Below are 15,838 nucleotides of genomic sequence, written 5' to 3' on the forward strand. Positions count from 1 at the left end.
CTGCATAGCATACAACCCACAGCACAGAAACTCTTCCACAAATCAAACTGTTCAAGTATTTGCTGTCCTCAGTCACTTAAAAGAAAATCTCGATACTGAGAACTGGAGACGCTTAGTGAAGGCTGTACTGGGTATTCAGGTATACCCAAAACTTAAATTTGATGTTTGCGATTAACAGCCAAGTCTAAAGAAGTTTTTTGCTGGGTAGCAGTGAAGAGAAATTGATGTTTCAGAAGCTGAGATTTTTAAATAGTATTATTTTATCTCTAATAAGAATTTTATCTGGAACAGTAAGTGATAAAGGTTCATTTAGTGAAGATCACTTTAATCACGTTCTCCTTGTTTTTACCACCACTCCTACTATAAAGGAGCGATGTTATGTAATAATTAACACTTTCAAAGGTCTAAGTTACAACCTGTAGTTAATTCCATTTCTGACCAGGTTTGAAAACCAGGCAATACATAAGGATAAGAAAAAATAAATCAAAAGGTGGCACTGTGTCCTCTACAAAAAGGTATATACCTTTTCATATACCACATAATATTCATCATATAAAAGAGCATCAACATATCTGCAAGCATAGAAAGGAGAGTTTTAATTCAAATTCACTACATGAATATTTGTGCAGGCAACCCCTAAGAGTCACTCTGGAAATACTTCCTACCTCTTCAGATGAAATTCTATCAGACTTGCTAAGTATATTCTCTATCTAAGAAAACACTCCCAGAAAAGCAGCTCCTCATCGCATTCAAAATATAGTTTACCAGAGTCGATGCAATCTGAGCAGACTAATCAGAACAGAGAACAGGCTAAACAATAAGCAAAACTGGCTGTCACCCCCCCCTAAAAATCAGAAAAAAAAGTAGTCAGAAATAATGTTTTATCAATTACAGCATTAAAAAAAGACTATAAACATCTCTCTCGGGTACAGTCAGCATATATCTGAAAGTCCCTTTGAATGCAACTGGATCCCCTTTCTACCACACAAACATTTTCTAATTAGAACATTAAACTAAACTGTGCCTGAATGCTGCCTAGTATCTAATATTTTGTATTAGTCTGAAGGAAAGCAGTGCGTGTTAAGACTGAATCACATCTTATTAACAGCAGCCATACTGGAAGAGAATAGCCAATTTTACCATAAATTCACACACAACCACAGGTTCATGAAAGAATAGCTGAGATTTTTCTTTAAACCAGTGTTCAAGAAATGAGTAACGCTTTATAAAATGTGAAGTTATGAAGATTCTAACAGCTGTTTAAATAAATATATTTTCAAAGTAATAAAATAACTAAATAAAATACTGTGCTAAATACAATTATGAATGAATCTATATAACAAAATGAAAACTAAAGCAAACTACCAAAACACACAAAACTTTTCAGAACATCTGCATCGGTCTCTGTGTTAAAACCATACCGCCAACCCATGAAAACTAGTCAGCTTCTCTACGTGTAAAGGCATCCTACAACAGCCTATAGGTTTAGCAAATTCAAACACTGGCACTCCCTACATCCTACATAACCACATCTACTAGGAAAATTATAATTATGTGACAAAAAGTATCAAATGCTCCATACAGTGAAATGGTAGTTCTGAGCTCTTAAAAGAGGGTATAAAAGCTTCAGTATGTCAATTATACCACAATAACTGTGCAACCTCGGACCTCAAGCATTCAAGGTCAGCCAATTAGCTACAGTTTTTTTTAAAAGTTTAAACTTGGTGCCAAGGAAGGGAAAGAAATCAGGACATTTGTTTTCACACACCAAGCGTGATCAGACAGAAAACTACCCCCCCCACCCTAAAATACTCCTTACACTTCTCTTTGCCTATGGATGCCCCGTTTCCCTTCAGCCTACATCAGAAATTCAGCTTTGATTGCCTAAACAGAGCAGCAGCAAAACGCAGGAGAGGTAGTAGAAACTTGAATATCATATGGCAAACACGTCCTTCAAAAAACTTTTTCTTAAACAACAACAAAACAAAACCAAGCCATACACACAAACAATATATGTTGAGTGAGTACCATCGCTTCACGTTTCTAGTTAACATGTTAAGACCTCAAATGATTGGAGCGTAGTGCTGACTATGCTTCAACACCACTTCTGGCATGTTAACTAGGTAGCAACAGCTTCAGGATCTTGTTCAGGGAGCCGTTGTGCTAATACAATCCATTAGCAAAAAATCTGACTTTACCTTTCAACTTGGCGTGTCCATTACTTTTTTCTTAGATTTACGTATTCAAAAGTCCCCAAAGGGGGCTATTTCCCCTAGACAGGTCTCATCCTTTTTGACATGCAATCATAGCCTAATGCAATGAAATGACTGCCTCCCACAACACTTTTCGCACCTAAGGTACTTCAGCATGTTGTCTATGCATATATGCTTTTACATGACTATCCATTATTCACATAAAGAAAGAACACAAGAAAAGGTACGTTTCTACCTGCCTGAGTCTTCCCTACTTTGAAACGGGTCTTCTCCTACCTGATGAAGGTGCCCAAGGAAGGCCTGGGCCTGGGCTGTAGAGATTGCTCCTCCGACAGGCACAGGCTGCTTTTGAAAGTCCAGGCCATTTGTTTGCGTGCCTGGAAAAACAGAGAGACAACATGAACTATTAGTTATGACTTTTACTCAAGTGAAATAAGATTTATATTCTTAAGTCTCCTACTGTTCTCCCATTAGAAATGGGTAGAAAAGCCCCTCCCTCAAGAGGCACAAGAAGCAGAGCTGGTTTTTTTCTTGTTCTTTTTTTTTTTTTCTTTAAACTGAAATGAAAAAAACACTGTTACTTCCAGACTTTGATAATATAGCATTTGTCAGCCGAACACATCAACTTCACAGTCTCCTTAATTTCTGTTATCCTACTTACCCTATGCGCAACATTACACTATCATCCTTTGCCATTGTTTGAGAACAGAATGACTGCATGTTGCTAAGGTTAAATTATGTTTAAATTTTGCACGCACTCGCTATCCAGTAGCTGAAGGCCATTTTGAAGCTCAGAAAGTGGCAAAAACAAGGTTCATATATAGTCATCTTTCACTAAGGACAGAGAAAAATACTTGAGCAAGACGTAAGTACCTTATACATGTATGTGACAGTTATGGGCCAAAGTTTTACTCTTTTGATAAAAGAGTAAATTATATAACATAACTGACTGTGCTTGCTTTTGTTCTCATCCACTTTGAATTAACTACAAACTGATCATATTATTACATTTTTTTCTTCCTTCTCCTAAAGCAAGCCCTAAAGGGCTTGAAAGACACGAAAGCCCTCAAACTACCCCCAATCATCTGGTTATGAGAAAAAAAATTGAACATTTTTTCACAAGAAACTATCACAGAATCCTCTTCTGCCAAAAGGAGCTAGAACTATAACCTTCTAAGAATCATTCTGTGTGGAGATAATAAAAATCAATATTAGCATCAACTGCTTTTGTAAGTTGGGTATTATTACTACCCATAGCGGCTAACAATAACAAGGGAGATTTTTTTTATTTATAAAGCTTTAGGGAATCTTGAAAAAGGGGGGGGGGGGTGATTAAAATAAGAAGTAAAAACAGGTTTAGACTTGCATATCCATCCACTACGGATAAGTGTTGAACTAATTCCTACTTCAAAACTCATTCCATCACCTACATTTTCTGAGTAAAAAATCTAGGTTATCCACTTCCTTAGAAACATCTGTAAAATCAAGAGGCATAAAATTTGACTAGTAAGATACAGAATCCATCAATATTTTACACAGCTGGTTTGACCTACAGTTTACACAGATAAAAAATTTCAAAGATGGGAGTCACTGTTCAATGAAATACAGATACAGTATAGACAGTCAAGCTTTCCAGCACCTACATGAGATGCACCGAAGGCGGTCCTGTGATGTATTTTTTGTTTTGGGATGGGGGAAGGAATTGATCAATTTTCAATTTTTCATCATCTTCTATGTTTTGGGTTGGGGTTTACAGACTGAAAAACATCTGTTGCTTCCAAAGATCCTCAGGCAGCTTAATAATACTCAAATTTTAACCCGGCTAGAATTATTTTACTTAATGAGTTCAGAATCCCGATTGAATGGAAGGGCCGTCACTAGTCCGATCTAGACAAATGTGACCTGAATGCACTTCTCAATAAATAAATAAAATAAATAAATTTTAAAAAGGGAGGTAGGTAAGAAGGTCTGCTGGAAGAGCTGGAAACTTTCGAGTAAAGCAAGAAATGAGAAGGAAATGGGTACTGTAATTAGAAGAAAACAATCTACCCCCTCCTCGTTTACGTGAATGCTTTAAATGAGCTGTTTCCCTACACACAGTCAGGGACACCTCTCCACGCCTCCCAAAAAAACAAAACCAAAAAAAAGCCAACCACGATACAAGAAAACCCATTATGAAGCCGATATTCCTCATTCTAAGTGGAAACTCACAGGGATCCAAAACTTTTTCTTCTGAGAAAATGAGGGGGAAACCTAACCTTAAATAAACAGGTGAGGCTGATCTACTTAACAGTCTTCCAGAAAGAGCATCAAATCAAGATACCATATGAAGAGAGCGTTGCTGTGCATGCGTATAGAAATACTCCAGTTAGCACTTCGGCTGGCTCTTAAGGTGGAAATGTGAAACCATTCTATCAGGGTTGACAGTTTCGAACAAATTGAGTTCCAAGTCTGAGCTAAAATCTTCACAGGTCCAAAAAAACAGCTTAGACAAGCACTGAGAGAAAATAACATTCCCTTCAAACTGATTCGTGAAGGATTAACTTCCTCTCACAACACCAACCCTTTACAATACCCAAGCCAAAAAAAGCCCCACACTCCACCTGTTCACTCTCTGTTCTACTTGCATCTTAAGCTTTTTTGGTATCCGAAAGTACAGTGTCCCCTGCCCTTCACATGCAGCCTTAGTTTTGGAAGGAACACTGACATGGTTCTTTGCATTTATCACAGGATGCCTAGGTCTTTTGAGGAACAGCGGGGAAAATGAACTTTGAGTCCAGCATGTGAAAGGCCTTGCCTCTAAGGCGCTCAGAAGGACATCACACTCCTCCCACTGGAAGTCAAGAAATTGGAGGACACAGAAAGACGGAGCTCTCAGATGCAGAAGGTCAGCACACTGTAAGGGACGAAAAGGAGCAGAGTGCTACTTCTGTTCAAGGTAAGAGTTAAATGAACAGACATGATAATTAAAGATATGGTAGATGCATAGCCTAACTCTTCTTAACAATCACAAGTATTTATGTCTTTTCCATCTCCATCCCAGTTCCCACATAACTGCTAGAGCAGATCTAACAGCTCATCAGCACCAAAAAAGTGAGAGTGGGACTTCATCTCCCTTCTCTTTTTGCTCCCAGGTATATTTTCCCTGTCCCACCTCCTCTGATACTTTATGGACCCTGCAGTAAGTTGCAACTTACTTGCTAACTGAAGAGTGGACTACTCATATGAACCGTACCCTCTTGGTTTTGGCCAGGTTACTGTTCTCCCGATAACTGAAATGAATCAACTTGCTCAAGGTCCAACAAGCAGCAGATAGTGCAAAGCAGTGCATGGTACTGCATAGCAAGAGAGGTCAGCGAGGTGGTAATAGGGAAGCAAGCCCTCCCTGTTCTCAGTGGCAGCAAGCTGTTAGACTGAATCAAGCTATAATATGAAATTTCACCCTTACAGTGCAATGCAATTTAAGTATCCTTAAATTCTGGCATAAATTTAGTGGTAAACAACTTCAGAAAGCTGGTTCAGAGGAAAACTAAGTGCAATTAATTTTCAGTAACTCAGATCTTTGAGCCATACAGCTCAGTGCTACTGCAGACTAGTGGCAGCACAAGCAAAAGAGTAAGAATAGAAAGAAACAGGAAGAAATAAGAAATAACCCTGAATTCAGATTACTTTATACTGCCTTGGGATTGTACCTGCAGAATATAAAAGCAGGACAAAACAGAACAAGCAAGGTAATATTGCACCAGCAGTCAAGAGAGGAATATACTTTCAAAATTCAAGGTCATAGTTATCACAGTTTAGGCTGAGTTTTGCAAACTGCACAAGAAGAGAAGTAAGGGACTACAGGGCAAGGGAGATGTGGAGTAAGGTACAAGAAAGGACATAGGAAGGGAAGCAGAACAAGGAGAAGAGAGAAGTTGAGTAGGTAGGTATCTGCACTGTGCTCTCAGTGTCTCCCAGCACCTGCACTACATTTCTCTCTCTTCCTTGGCTCAGAAAAAGGAGAGCTACCTATTGAATCCTCCCATGCCATTAATGGGACCCCTGAACAGTTAGTTGGGGGTGGAGGTAGGGGAGAATATCCCCACTACTCAAAAGCCATTGATTCTAAGCAATATTATTAAAACATATAATACTGATATTTTGTCAAAAATTTAGCTGTGAAAGCGTATTTCATGGTTCCTCTTCCATAGGCTATCCTTCTATGGAAGCTGAGAATTCAATCTCAGGAAATGAAGCATGGCAAAGAAGAATATTTAGAATCCTTCTTTCAAATACTACACTTACAAAATTTATTTTTGCTGCCTATGTCAATGCATGTTACAGACTACAGTTTTCATAGAAGTTATATCCTTTGCTTTCAAAGGCAGATACTTTAAAGCACTGCACCTGCACATTACTGAAAAAGGGATAGGCATTAAACAAAAATGAACTTGAACTGCTGAATTGTTTTGGAAAATGTAAGCTCAATAATGAGAAAGAAAGGCTACAGTTTACTATAAGACACACAGTCTTGTTCTCCTTCTCTTTTCCAGCAGATACTAGGTGGCCTGCCTAGCTGCAGCTAAACAATGGAAAAAAATTGTGCAATTCTGCAACACTGAAGATCGGTCCATCAACCCACGTTTTTATTGAAAGTCAGCCAGTACAATTTTTTTTTTTTTTTGGGGGGGGGGGGGGTGCATCTGAAATACAGGTTACTTTTTCAGATGCTTAAAGGGGAGTGAAATTAGCATGAAAATTCAAAAGTTAAAATTGGTTTCAGGCATTTTATTCTGACTCATCTATTTGGGGGATTTTACTGTGTTCCCTAAATAGTCAGAAGCACTGAAGGCTGATTTGCTAATTTCCTTGAAAATTAGCTATTAATTCACAGAACTACTGATTTAAGTCATCTTTCCCCATGGCAATCACATTTTTTTCCTGAAGACACTAGCTCTGCCAGATGCAAGTTTCACGCGCTGCAGTAATCTCTCTTGAAATTGTCAAGTTGCATCAGCTTACTAGAGGTTTGAAACAGCAATGACTCAAACGTCCACTGAGGATCAAAAGACAGACTAGCAGTGCTTACACGAGACTCAAGTGATTTACAAGCGTCACTGGGAAATGAGTGGAGTGATCAACAAGTTCCAAAAATAAGAACTCAGACTCTTCATAAAATTTCTCTTCATGCATTTAACTTCCTATACAATCAATGGCACTTCCAGCTCCATAGCACTGAACTTGAAAGCTGAGTTCTTTTTACTAAGTGTGCACAGAGCCTAGAACCATAACTTAGGTAACCTGGTCAGAAACCTGAAATTACATTTCATGAATATTCCTTTCACGGTTTAAAATCTGCCGGCTGACTAACATAATTGATGTTTGAGCCCTCAAAGAATATCACAAATTTTATTAATCACTACCTCCAATGATTTATGAGCACTACATGTAAAAACCATATAAAGACTACAGAACCAAGGGACTTCAAAAATTCTAGATTCTTTTAGTTTACATCATTTAAAAATTCAGTAAAATCTCAAGTGAATGACTGGGAACATTCAAATTAAAGAAGCAATGCTTCCAAAAGGTCCAAACAAATGCCATCAAGAGAGTAATCAAACATTTGTAATAAAGCAACCTTAGTATTAGAATATAAAAAGCACAGACACTGTATTCTCTTCTGTGACAAAAGCATCTATGTGCAGCTTTGAAATCCAGCAATTTCTTTACCACCATCCTTATGCTGCTGATCTGTTTGCCTCAGGACAGCAAAGCCAGGGTTCTACTATAGGAGAGGGAGTACTCATGTCATAATGAACTGCCTGTAAATTAAATCTTCCTCTTTAACAGTTTAATTTAGGCAAAACTGCTAGTTAAAGTTGCACTTGAGGATGTCCATCAGGGGAAGCACTCTTTTGAGAGAGCATATCCAGGGAACAGCAATCAAATGAAGTAGGAAGCCTACATTTTCTTAGAATGCACCTCCAGTCACAATGACTGTATGGAAAAGGGAGATTTAAAGCCATTGTTCTCTTGATGCTATCTATGACTATGAAGTATTTACAGTCTGTAGATTTTTGAAAATAATGCTTTAAATAATCCTAAAAGAGTATTAAAGTAATTTAAATCATTTTTGTAGAAGAAAGGCCCGACACCCCATATTACCAACACAACTGAAATTATAAAAATCGAGATGCCAATAATAAAAATCACATTGATAAGTGAGCTGGATTCCTTTTGATCGACCCCCTTTAACGGCAGAAAATATCCAGCCTCTTGGATCGGTTTTGGAAACAGTCACTGTTAGCTATATTAAAGCCTTGCACACAGAATGAGGAGACAGCAGCATAAAATCCAATAAACTGTTAATTTCATCACAATTTCCAGAGTCCAAAATGAAAGAAAACTCTTATTACTGAACAAGAGGAGAAAAAATTATTTTTGTCATGCAAGGAAACTAGACCTCTCTCAAAGCAACAAGAATAAGTTCCCTCAAATTAAAGTTTCCTCTGTCAAACACTATCCTAAGCTCAGAGAAGATTCTGAGTTAGGTTAAACTATACTTTGCGTTTGGAGTTGTCATTTCTCTTGTTTCCAAAATGAACCTTAAATGACCTCCAGAAAGGAATTAAGGCATGTGATTGAGTTACGGTGGCTTTGAAAGCTTCTTCAAGGGCTTATAAAACTTAGCCACATCTTAAGGATGTGCCAAAAAGGTGCAACATAACTTCCTCCGCCAAGTTTCAAGGTTCTGTTCTAATATGGGAAGACGTTATAGAAAAGGTCACTAACGTTTTTTAACATTGAGAAACGATGCTTTTTCCCTTTGCCTTGTTCTTGAGAACTGCTGCAATAGCTTGAATGAAGTCTAAAAATGGAAACAAGATCAGCCAATGGCCGTCTCCACCACGGAAAATTTCAGCCCAAAAAGAAAGTGCCGACGTTAGAGGCAGGTGAAGGTAGGTTCTGAAAGGAAAGGACGAGATGGCTTTATGGAGAGCCGTGGCCACCAGGCTTTCCACACTATCAGAAACATTTCAGACAGAGGAAGGGGGGGATAGGTATTGATGATGAGCGAGTGGTGCTCTACGTATACTAGGGTTAATAATTTATTTTCAGCATATTGTGACAAGCAGTATTCAAGTCTTAAAAATAGTAATCGTCTTACCAAAAAATCCTGTAAATTGGTGAAGAAATTTTGCTTTTCACATCTGTTTAATTCCATCAGAAAATATCTGTGCACCAAGACATCATTTCTTACCTGTGTTCCCATCCCCACTCTCCATTGATGGTTTACTGGTTTCTGACGGATTGTTCATTCTTGAGTCTGCATTAAAACAGAAGTGAAAGACATAAACTAATAGAGCAAAAAACAAACAAAAAACCCCACAGCTATTGACACTTTCTTGTCCAAAAAGTGAAGTACAGAACATGAGAAATCTGATGTGTACTTTACCCTAATTCAGCTCATCATACAACAAAAAGCATGTCTAGAAGCAGAACAAAACACTGTGTTTTCTGGTTAAATACTGTTTCACGCTATCTATATCATCATTCACATAGGTGAAAACACAGCGTTAAGGGAATAAAAGATAGAATGTTGCAGGGCAAGGATAGGTAGGACTTAATCTTCAGCAGAGTGAAACAGTGAAACAGTCATAGAAGCAAAAGAAAAAAAAATAAAATAAGTGTTTTTGAATCTTTATGTAGTTGTTGTTAAGTCAGACCATCATGGCCTACATTATTTTTCCATAAGAAAAGGAAATCCAGCTGTTTTAATTAAATAGATACCATTATTTAATTCTAATTTTTTTTTTTTTTATTTTACAGGAATGTCACTGATACCAAGTTAGTTGATATTTCCTATATATTTTCAATAGCTAAAGTTTTGCATATTTTCTCTTCCTTCTCCCTCTGAATGAATCTATTGAAAAGTCTGCTCTGAGTTTCAAAGCTTGTCAGCTGAACATAGTACAACGCAGAGGGCCTCTCCAGATGGCAGATGGAGAATATCGTTTCCTTACATAGGAATCGATACAGATGTTCTCTGTACAGCATCAGCTCCCCAGCATATTACCTCCTCATTCCTTGCTACCAACCTCAGTATACCACATTATCACAAACCAAAATTATAAAAAGAATTTGAAGACAGACCAGTTGATAAAATGAGGTATAAGCAAATCCTTTAACTGAGTCTTCCATTCCCATAACTAGTTAAATACAAGCTCAATGAGCTAAAAATGAACCTTTTGGTTCTTCAGGATATTCTCTTGGTAGTTAACGTTTAATGTCACTGATGTCGCTTGCTTCCATCAAGGCAGTAATTTCCAAAATACCAATGGGCTGAAGAGGAATACAGTAATGGTATTAACTGCTCTATCTTTTCCACAAATATTTCCAAGGATTCCTAGATTCTTCACTGCTTGGTAGTCTGCGGAAGAGCTAGAAATGAGAAGCTGGTCTATAGCTATGTACTAGCACCTGCTATCGGCCAGAGGAAACTGGTGCCAGCCTCAAGATATCAGAGCCAGGGAAAGGGACTACCAGCACGAACAAAACAGAAGAAACAAAGCAGTTAGTGCCTGAATGAAAAGCAAGTCATACTGAATTTTGCCTGGGAGTAAGAGATAAAAAGAGGAGCATATAGGACAGAAAAGAGAGAAAGGACATTAAATGTAGAGGAACTTCAGCGTTCTCTTAGGAAAATGAATTTAAAATGTACCAATGTTTTTAAAACATAATTTTCCATATAAACAAATGCTGTAGCTGAACCAAGTAGGGCTTGGAAAACCCAGAGGACTATAACAAAAGGGAACCTTTCCCCAGCAAGTTAATTCAGCTTCTTCAGAGTCTCAGCCATTCTCAACAAGTTTCTATAACTATGAGAAAACTTTCTGAACGTCAGTCACACGTAAAAGATATCTGAACTGGCTTGAGACATGCCTCCATCAATGCTACTCTCATTATAAAGGCAGATGTGTTAACATTGCTTTTTCAAGCAGGGAGCAAGAGGAGAGAAGCACTCAAACCACATGCTCCTGACCCACATTTCAGCAAAAGGCTGGAAGTTTTGCCCTGTTACTCATAAGATCTGTTCAGTGGATTCCAGGTAAGAGTTCACCATCTCAACAGGCAGCTCTGTTAAGGCTGCAGGTATAGAACCTACTGCTTCCCAATTCCTTATTCTATCATTTTTCATATTTGGATAGTATGGATATAAGCTCTACAAGGGGAGAGTATGGTTCCACTGGCAATGCAGGCAACAGGTTATTTGGGCTACCGCTCCTTGCTGATGGATCTGTGCATAAAGCAAAACTATGTTTTTATGTAGTAGTTGTGCGTTCCTTAAATTGGGTTGATTGTTGTGGTAACAGCACAGCACATTTATTTAAATTGATTGTAGGCAACATTCATTTGATAGACAGCGTTAATTTGTTCCTTGACACACAGCTGGCTACTGAAATTAGTTTAGGTTCAGAGAAAAGTTAACGGCAGACTTCTTTTCGGACCCAAAGATGACGAGTACTCATCCAGCAGGAAAACTAGCAAAGAGAACCTAAAAGTCCAGCATATGTTTTTGTGGAAAGCAGGCTAACTTGCTGGGCTACTGGATGAAGGATATATTTGGTAAACCCAGAGCACAAGGACAGTCCACGCTCACGGTAGGGTTGATCACAGAAGGAGGGAGGATAGGTTCACAAGATTCTCTCTCAGAAATATGGGATCCATTCACTGAACGACTTTTAGAAGCTCTTGCAATGGGAAAAACAAGGTTGAGCCACCTGTGCTAGTTTGTTGAAGTCCTGGAGCCACCATGCAGGATATTAATGGTAGTTTAAGCAAGCAACTCTGGAAGGGAACGTGAGTGTCCTGTGCACAGCACTTCGAGGCATGCAGTGAATATTCGCTCCATACAAAGGGGGGGCTCGCACAGCAAGCGCTTAAAAAGCGCCTTCTGCATGACCAGCAAGTTTGCTCAGGGCGAAGTTACAGATGTTCAGACCCCTTTCCACAAAGCGACCGAGAGATGGTTTTCTGTCAGGCTATACTGCAAAATAAACCCTTTTTAAAAGGTTTCCAGTGTTTGCTAGGACAAGATATACACACAAAGTTTACTCAAGTAGCAGAAGCGTGACTAAATTAAGAATATTTTATTAGGAAGATTCATCCTTGACACAGACGAACACTACTATTAGAAAAAAAAAGCAGCAAGTCTGATGAAGAAACATCATTCTAGCACTGCTGAGGTTCAAAGTAAGGATAGTGTCCATTATTTCACCAGGTATTTCTTGTTTAATCAGTGGGCTTTCTGCATTGGGAAAAAAAAAAGAAAAAAAGAAAAAAAAAAAAGAACAATGCTGCTATTTCCACTGCAAATAGTATGACATACATCTGAAGCACAAACCTGATACTGGCAAAATACATAAATACCTGCAGGATACAGAACCTACAGTTTCATTACACAGCTAATAAAAACAGTTGGTTTGGTTTAAAGCTTATAAAGCTCATAATCAGAAAGCTCATAAGCTTCTGATATAATTAATTAAATAAAAAGAATAACCTGAATAATGAATAAATTAAAAGAATAAACAAATGAAGTGGGCTAAAGAAAGTCTTAATGCCCTCACCATTTCTGCCCCCCTCATTCTTTTAGACCTTTCTTGGGTTTTAAATAAAGGCCTTGGGCTACAAGTTTCTGCCAACATTATCTAAAAACAAACTCCACAGAAGGAAGGATCGAAAGCAGCAGGTGCATGATTGAAATCAAACTCTCAGGAGCGAATACATTCAGTACCGCTACTCTGCTAGCAGAGTCGAGTGTGACACAAGGCAGCACTGTGCCAGGCTTTCACAGTCCCTCAGTAACGTTTCAAAAGGTATTCAGAAGAAATAAAAACCAGATCCTGGACGAACCTGAAGTATTAGGAACTGTGCCTATCTAGTAAAGCATAGAAAAATCTAAATACAGAATTTCATTAACTGTTTCCTTTCACCCATTACTGTGAAATTGTCTAGTTCTCCATCAGAACCAGCATAAATGACTCACTGATCCACGTGGAAGAATAAAAATTGAACATGAGTGAAAAGATACTAAACACTCAGTGGATCTCTTGAAAGCGTACAGCAGGAATTCATTTTCAGAGAACCACTTCACGTTTAGAAACAAATTTTTGGATGTCTGCTTTAAAACACACCATCTTCAACCATCTATGACCTTTTATAAGGGAATCAAAAGAAAAAAGAATTCTTTATGTTGAGCTTTGGGGAAAGAGCTTTGAAAATAAACACCACCTACTGCCAAATTGGGACAATCAATTATTATAAATAAAAAGATACACAAAGAAGAAGTTATGGCTCATTTGTTCTGTAGTCCTAATGGAATCTCAGCTTTCCAAATACGTTACCCCAGTAACCTTAGGCACAGCTTGCAATGGTATCAATGGCAACCACCGTGGACTCCACCTTATTTTCTCTTACGCATGAAGAACCTTGCTATTACATTAAAAACACACAGCCATAACATACATTCCACTGGGGCATGGCTTAATACAGCTGGTAAATTATTTGAGATTGGGACTCTCTCTCTCTCTCTTATTTATTTTTTAATGTTTTAATATTCAGAACACATGGATATGCAAGTCAGGTCCCCAGTCTCAATGTTCGTTAGAAGCCAACTGTTTTTCAGATTAAAATCCTAAATGTGAAAGGTCTGTATTATTATCACCCATGCCTAACAGCAAAGCTCTTCTGTGCAGAGCAAAAGCTTTCTCCTGGAGCGAAAGGAAGGGGAAAATACACACATTTCCCTTATATAGCTCTCTATATATCTATATCAGGGAGTAACTTGCTGCCGATTCACTGGTGAGCTTCAGCCTTACACATACCTTCTCCAGTCACTGCATATGTGATTAAGCTTCTATGCATAGTCAACCTCACACCCTCTATTTCCATATTAAACGCTTATAAGAAAGAGCTGAGCTGGTACCCACCTAGAACGTAGTCGCTGCAGTCCAGCATTGCTGTGGTATCCTCTACAGGTTCAGATAGTCCAAGGAAAAGGAGAATGACAATTTCTACCAAACCTACACTACTGCTCTCAACCGAACAAGCAAGGGAGTGGGGAGGTGGGGGGAGAAGCACAACTTCAGTTACACCATAGCAATCTTCAACTGAACAGGGAAACTTCAGTTGCTCTGTGGAGTTTTAGTCTCTCCTACTAGCTGTGTCTGACATTGTCAAGGCGACTGAAGCGTGAAAAGTTCCCCTTTTTGTAATAAAATAGAAACAAAGATTGCAGCTGGCAGTTTCCATAATGAAGCTTAATCAGTATGCGCCTGATTAGGGCCTTATGCAAATCTCCTCTCGTTAGCACAGCAGCCAGCACTTTGAAGTCCATGAACAATTCATTTGCAGAGTACACTGAAAGCGCTGCCTGCATAATTTAAATCATGGTATAAATATTTATCAGCTCATTTGCATATTAATTGGCAGTGCATGGAGGGAAAAATTATCTCCCGAGTGCCAGCATAATAATTAGGGAACAAAATGAAATTTCTTCCAATAGCTTGGCTTCCCAGCCCTAACTCGAGCACAGTACCACAGGGGAGCAGCGAGGGGAAGGAGACAGAGTTCTGTTCAAATGCCACCGAAATGACACGTACAAATTAGAAACAACTCTACAGACTTAAGCACCTTTAATCTTATTCCTGCTGGCAACAATAACTTCAGTAATAAAGGGGATTTGGGGAAAAAAAAAAAAAAGAAAAAAAGAAAAGCTTTCTACGCAATCCAAATAATCCCAAGAAAACAATTAGCAAGGTGGAAGCTGAACGCAGAGCTGTCAAACGGGCGCTTGCACATCTGTGTGGAGTTTTCCACATCCTAACACAAACTGTCACAAGACGGTGCTAGTCAGCAGAGAGGGTAACACTAGGGCAAGGAAGCAGCACAAGTCTTTTTAAATGGCTAAAGAGCTTGGTGATTCATTATCTGGTAATCCCTTTGCAACGGCCAAGCTAACAGCAGCGGATATGTCAAGTATTGTGCAATATTTGACACCCACTAATCTATCCCAAGTGAAATCAAAATGTATTTAGTTTTATACTTCCCAGTGACTTTCAAGTTAAGAAAACAAACAAACAAAAAACACCATACACCTACGACCTCCCCTACTATTCATCCCTTCCACAAGTATACACAAAATAGCTAAACAAAGTTTACCATGGAGCTGCGATTTTTTTTAAAGGGACATCTTACAGCAATATTGCATCTTTGAACCACCTATGATAATCAGCATACTTGCTACTGGACCATAAAACATGCTGAAGCAGTGGAGGATAGGAAAGAGGCTTTAGTCTAGGAAAGGGGAGAATTGATGCCGCCATAAAGTGGTCCACACCATTAAACATACTGAAGAACTGCAACCCTAGATTAAATCATTTTAAACAGTTTATTTTCCATTCAAATTCTGGCTTCCAAAAGAGCAAGAGCATTTATATATAAAGTGTAACACGTACGTCACATTTAATAGTCTACAATCTGATCACAGACAGACAAGGCGATGATCAGTGTTGGGGACTACAGCGTTGGGCCACACACTTACAGATATTAATGCGAATTTAAAAAAAAAAAAAATCTTTTAA

General features: G+C 38.5%; 1 protein-coding gene across 4 annotated transcripts in view; it reads right to left on the minus strand.

Moving 5' to 3' along the window:
• POU2F1 (POU class 2 homeobox 1) overlaps positions 1-15,838 on the minus strand; it is a 121,701-nt gene that overhangs the window by 48,451 nt on the left and 57,412 nt on the right. For 3 of the 4 annotated variants that reach the window (XM_068909628.1, XM_068909605.1, XM_068909618.1), the window contains 2 exons: positions 9,457-9,522; positions 2,490-2,590 (listed from right to left, as the gene is read on the minus strand). In XM_068909628.1, coding sequence (XP_068765729.1) covers positions 2,490-2,590; positions 9,457-9,514 — 159 coding nt within the window. In that variant the 5' untranslated portion in view covers positions 9,515-9,522. Of the gene's footprint in view, positions 1-2,489; positions 2,591-9,456; positions 9,523-14,185; positions 14,433-15,838 lie in introns of those variants that run through there. The other variant, XM_009682728.2, reaches the window with a different exon arrangement.

The sequence above is a fragment of the Struthio camelus genome, chromosome 1 (genome assembly GCF_040807025.1).
Source record: "Struthio camelus isolate bStrCam1 chromosome 1, bStrCam1.hap1, whole genome shotgun sequence".
Classification (NCBI taxonomy): domain Eukaryota; kingdom Metazoa; phylum Chordata; class Aves; order Struthioniformes; family Struthionidae; genus Struthio; species Struthio camelus.